Genomic DNA, 6,000 nt, shown 5'->3' on the forward strand with positions numbered 1-6,000 from the left:
GTCAGTCCCATTAAATACACAGTAAGTCCCATTAAGAATAAGGCATAAATCTCACCCGCAGAATATATATGACAGCATGCACTTTGGGGGCACACACAACCCGCAAGAATCCTGGGAACTGTAGCTGTGCGAGGAGTAAACTACAGTTCCCAGGATTCACATGGGGAGGGAGGTGTGCTTTAAATATATGGTGTTCAGGTTCATTTGAAATCCAAACATCACCTGCACCCAGTACCTTGCAATATGGAAAGTGTGAGCGAAGGGGGAAAGGGAGCCTCTGAGCTTGCACAGAGTGCTTTTCCTTCGCCATACGATAAACAGCATATATACACACGTTTTTTTCCACTTGATACCCAATTCTGGGCTGAGAAAGCGGGGACGGGGGTGTTGCTGACCCCTCCGTCCCACTCCAACCCCCAGGGGGCAGGCATGGCTGCCCAGAGACCTTTCTCAAAGCACCTCCCTTGGTTCTTCAAAAACAAACCAAGCCCCCTTTTCGCACCCGAGCTTCAGCCGAGCTCCGGCAACCCTGAACGAAACGCTCCGCAAATGCCCACAAACAAACCCCGGAATTGGGGTGAGAGAGTTGGAAGGAAATCTATCTGGCGGTGGGGGGGGAAGAGGGAAGAGACCCAAAATGCAAAGGAAGACTCCAGAGGGAGAGAGATGGGGGAAATGTAAGGTGGGGGGGATCAGTCTCTTGAGAGGAAAGACCCCCCCCCCCCAAAAAAAAAATGTGCAAAAAAAGTGCTCAGGACCCACCCACCTACCCACCCTTCTCTCTCTTACCTCCTTTTTCACATTCCAGAGCAATTTTTCCTTCACTGCATCTTCAGGGAGACTCATGGTGCTTCCTGGGCTGAGCGAGGGAAGGTGGCCAACGGGAACTCTTTCCAAAAAAAGAAGAAGAAGGAAATATACAGATAGATCGATATAGAGATTAAAAAATTAAAACCCAGCCGGCGATTGCAATCCCTGCCGCCGGTGCAAAAGGAGGGCGATGGGCGCTTCCTCTCGATCCGGCCCGAGCGAGCAGCGTCCCCCGCGCGGCCCCGCCAAGCCTGCGCTCCGCTCGGCGCTGCGGTTGCAAGAGGGCATTCCCTCCAGCGCCAGCCATCTTCCGAGCCCGCCCCCACATTGACGTCAGCCGAGCGGGGCCCGCCTCCTTGGCGGGGGAGGGGTTTCCTCCCTGGGGTGGGGGCGCGGAGCCGGGAGGAAACGGGAGGCGCGCGGGGTGGGGGGAATTATTTGGTAACAATGTGCTTTTGTGAGGGTGAAGGCGGGTGGGGGGGGGGCAAGTTGCGCCTGCCTTACTAAGTGTGAGCTTGGGTTTTGCCAGGGGAGGAAGGAGACGAGAGGGATCCGGAGCATGGGCAAAGTTCTCGGACGCGCCGCTCACACTAACACCCGCCGCTTCCATTGGTTTGGGAAGCTGCTCCTCCAATACTTAAGGTCTTCATGGAGGTAGGGAGGGCCGGTTCTGGGCTTTTGTCTTCACAACAGCCCTGTGAGGTAGGTCAGGGTGAGAGACGGAGGGAGACCGGCCCAGCGAACTTGTCTGAGGAGAGAATCATAGAACTGTAGAGTCGGAGGGCACCCTGAGGGTCCTAAAGGTCCAACCCCCCTGAAGTGCAGGAGAGCGAGGGCTTAAACCCAGGACTCTCTGTGGAGTCAGAGGTGCCAACAACCACTGCACCGCACTGCCCCTCCGATACTCAACCGTACAATGGGCAAAGGAATAATTCTAAAGGCAGTGTCGTATAGTGGTTGGAGTGTCAGACGGGGACCAGGAAGACCAGGGTTCAAATCCCCCACTCAGCTATGAAGCTCGCTGGGTGACCTTGAGCCAATGGCATTCTCTCTCTCTCTCTCTCTCTTTCTTAACTTGCCCTACCTCATAGGGTTGTTGTGCAAGATAAAATTGGGTGGGTGGGTGGGTATCTGGCACAACATCCTGAAGTTTCTTGGAAGAAGGCTGGGGTAAAAATATGCTCAAGAAATAAAAAATAAATGGTGCCCCTGGGCAAGTGCAGAGTGCAGGAATGGCACCTGAGGGAGAAATTCCCAGGTCTTGGTGCTTAAAAGAACTCAAGGGTATAGGGCCCTGAATGCAACATTGCATTGAAAAAGGGCTGTAGCTCATATTGTTTTGCATGCAAAACAATCAGGTTCAATCCCTCGATTCACCAGGTAGAAATGGGAGAGGCCCTCACCTGCAACCTTGGGGGACTGCTGACAATCAGTGCATTAGAAATAAAATTATTGAGAATATTAAAACTGAACAGTGGCAGGGAGTTCCACAGGACGGGGCCTGCCACACTGAGGGGTCGGTCTTAGGGAAGCCACCAGAAGTGCACCCCCCCCCCCACAGCACCTGGGTCACCTGCAAAGCAGGTAAGCACCTTAGTTGCCACCTACCTGCTTTGCTTTGCTGCTGCTCCCCCTGGAGGGAGAGGAGAGACTTTTTTCTGCACCATCCCTGGAGGACTCTGGACCAGCCCACCACCAATTTGTAACGCTGGCCTTGACCCCAGACTTCTGGGTGAGTCAGGGAGAGGGCCTCCCCCCACCTTATGTAATGTAGATCTTTTTCCTTTTTTGCTGTAAGTCGCTTGAAGACCTTCGGGCGACAAGCGACCAATCTCTGGGCTGCAAGCCTGGGAAATGTGTATGGAGGTCCTGGGCTGCCCAGAGGACAAGTGTCCCGTCCCCCCCCCCTTGGTCCAAAGGAAAGCAGAGGAAGATGTTTGGCACCAGCTTGGCTGCAGGAGTTGCTGGAAGGAGGCAGGCGAGACAAGTGACTAATAAGTTATAATAGTAATAATCCCCATCAGAAATCTCAGTGACTGAAATGGGGCATAAGAAATAAAGCAAAAATAAATAGAATATTCCTTTATCTATCACTCTTCCTCTGTTTCTGGTGTTTGGTGCTCTTGCTTATTGTGCCACACATGAGGAGGAGGTATTAGGAGGCTTTGGGGTTTGCAGAAGCTCAGAAAAGCAATTGTAGTAGCAGTAGTAGTAGTAATATAATGCCTCAAGAGGAGAAGGGAATATGCCCTAAAACAGCCGATTGCAATGCCTGCTACTTGTTGGGATGAAAAAAGAAAAGAAAAGAAAACTTGAGCGGGAAATGGAATGGAGTATCCTAAAAAGGAGCCCTCCACACCCTGCAGCTTTGTGTAGCCGGTCCCACCTGTGTTGTATCTTTCGTAAGTTAGGAACGGAGCTTCCACTCTCAGAGGCAGTCTACCCCAGCTGCTCAGACATGTTTGGAGAGGGTCTGTTGTTGCTTTAGTGCTCCCCCCCCCCGGAAGCGCCTGGCTGGCTGCTTTCAGAAACGCTGGGCAAGATGCTGCAGAGGGGCTACCCTGAAAGAGCTTTCCTCCGTTTATGAAAACACAGGCAGGAGGGGAAGAAGTGCCGTGTGTGTGTGTGTTTGTGTGTGCGTGTGCGCGTGCGTGTGTGATGACCTCATCATCCGGATGCAGGCAGGCGTGGATTCGCTGCTGCAGAATTTTCTTTTATTTGTTTCTTATTCCAGGCTCTGAGTTAGATATGGGTTCAGAGGAGGACAGCAAAGACGGCGAGTGGCACGTTAAACAAAGTTATTTGCCGTAAAGTCAAAGGGACCAGAGAGGTTTAGCTCGGGGAAAGATGCGAGAGGAGCAACAGATGCATCTAAGCTGGTGATGGCCCAACTTGGCCCTCCAGCTGTTTTGGGACTACAACTCCCATCATCCCTAGCTAACAGGACCGGTGGTCAGGGATGATGGGAATTGTAGTCCCAAAACAGCTGGAGGGCCAAGTTGGGCCATCACTGATCTTAAGCCCTTCCTTCTCCTGGCATTCCTAGCTATTTCTTCACCTATTCAGTTGTTGACTCCCAACCATCGATTTCTCTTTAAGGACTGACGCATTCACTGAGAACAGCGGCATAGCTCGTGTGCTCAGAAAACAGAAGTCGCGAGTTACGGTAATACAGGCATAAGCTCAGCTCAGCACAGAAATCTTGCAATTTCAGTAGCCCCGAGAGATGGGCGGCTGGCCTCCGCCTGAAAACCTCCAGCGAAGGACAGCCCACCCACCGCCTCTGGGGTCAGTCTGGTCCCCCGTCGGAGTCAGTAGGGCTCTGGATGGCAGCTTCTGGGAATTGCAGTGTGGCATTCAGGACCTGGTTGAAGGTTTCCCACGGGCACAGAATTGTAGAGCTGGAAGGGGCCACGAGGCTCATCTAGTCTAACCCCTGCCGCTGTAAGAACAGGAGGCTGGAATATTCTGGCCAGAATTGGGGCATGCGGTGTGTTGGCGCCACGTGGCTCTGGGCCCCCTCAATCGCGGGGGGGCAAGGCGTCATGCCTGGGAAGAACTTTCTGGCAGTAAGAACTGTTTGACAGTGGAATGGACACCCTCAGGAGGTTGTGGCCTCTCAATCCACTGAGGTTTTCTTTTTCTTTGATTCTTTGCCTACACTATCTAAAAGCAAAGGAAGTGTGCGCCCCCCTCTCTCTCCTCCACCCCTCTGGTTGAAAAACCAACCAATTCAAGGAATCAGCCGCAATTCCTTTCAATGGGCAAAGGGTCTCGATAATGACACTTCTCTTTTTAACCGGCAGCTGTTTGCTTTCCTAGGGGGTTGTAACCTGCTTAAAGGACTTTGCAATCCAGAGAAGTTGAACCAGGAAGCTGTAAATAAAGCAAATGGGGAGGAAGAGGGGAAAGGAATTACGTGCTTTTCAGGATGCCTAAGGAACATCGGTGGCGCGGGTGGCGCTGTGGTCTAAAACCACAGAGCCTAGGGCTTGCTGATCAGAAGGTCGGCGGTTCGAATCCCCACGACAAGGTGAGCTCCCGTTGCTCGGTCCCTGCTCCTGCCCACCTAGGAGTTCGAAAGCACGTCAAAAAGTGCAAGTAGATAAATAGGTACCACTCTGGTGGGAAGGTAAACGGCGTTTCCGTGCGCTGCTGTGGTTCACCAGAAGCGGCTTTGTCACGCTGACCACATGACCCGGAAACTGTATGCCGGCTCCCTCGGCCAGTAACGCGAGATGAGTGCCACAACCCCAGAGTTGGACACAACTGGACATAATGGTCAGAGGTCCCTTTACCTTTTAAGGAACATTGGTAGCAAGGAATCCAAGTTGGGAGCCTTGTTGTGCTCCTGCCCTGCTTTCCAGGTTCCCAGAACTGCCTGGACGGCCACTGTGACAGCAGAAGCATCTTCCTTATGCTCTTAAAACAAAGTGATTTTAACTTCCAGTTGCATTTAGACTCCCCAAATCTAAATGATTTTCACCATCCATTTCTCACCAGGATATACTGTTCATGTGAGACATGAACGGCCATCTCCCTTGGAGACGAAGGTGGAATAATGTTGCCACCTCCATGGAACGCTCAAGTGATGCACAAAAGCTACCGGATCTTCTTCACCTGATCCCTCCAGTTTGACATTGGTCCAGCCGGAGTATAACATACAGGTGAAAATCGAAAAATTAGAATATCGTGAAAAGGTTCATTTCTTTCAGTAATTCAACTTAAAAGGTGAGACTAATATATGAGATAGACTCATGATATGCAAAGCAAGATATATCAAGCCTTTATTTGTTATAATTGTGATGATTATGGCATACAGCTGATGAGAACCCCAAATTAAGAATTTCAACTTTGGGGTTTTCATCAGCTGTGCACCATAATCATCACAATTATAACAAACAAAGGCTTGACATATCTTGCTTTGCATATCATGAGTCTATCTCAGTGTTTCCCAACCTTGTGCCTCCAGATGTTTTTGGACTACAACTCCCATCATCCCTAGCTAGCAAGACCAGTGGTCAGGGATGATGGGAATTGTAGTCTGAAAACAGCTGGAGGCACAAGGTTGGGAAACACTGGTCTATCTCATATATTAAACTCCAGTAGCTAATGAAAACAATTGCTTACATAAATGGAATTTTCCATGATATTCTAATTTTTCGAGTTTCACCTGTACGTGTGTGTTTT

General features: G+C 50.9%; 1 protein-coding gene across 7 annotated transcripts in view; it reads right to left on the reverse strand.

Annotated features, from left to right (window-relative positions):
- Positions 1 to 929, reverse strand: part of SGSM2 (small G protein signaling modulator 2) — an 88,268-nt gene extending 87,339 nt beyond the window's left edge. For 6 of the 7 annotated variants that reach the window (XM_033171825.1, XM_033171821.1, XM_033171819.1 and 3 more), the window contains exon 1: positions 790 to 928. In XM_033171825.1, the coding sequence (XP_033027716.1) occupies positions 790 to 846 (57 nt within the window). In that variant the 5' untranslated portion in view covers positions 847 to 928. Of the gene's footprint in view, positions 1 to 789 lie in introns of all 7 variants that reach the window. The other variant, XM_033171823.1, reaches the window with a different exon arrangement.
- Between the last annotated feature and the right edge of the window lie 5,071 nt (positions 930 to 6,000).

Source organism: Lacerta agilis, chromosome 15 (assembly GCF_009819535.1).
Source record: "Lacerta agilis isolate rLacAgi1 chromosome 15, rLacAgi1.pri, whole genome shotgun sequence".
Lineage (NCBI taxonomy): Eukaryota > Metazoa > Chordata > Lepidosauria > Squamata > Lacertidae > Lacerta > Lacerta agilis.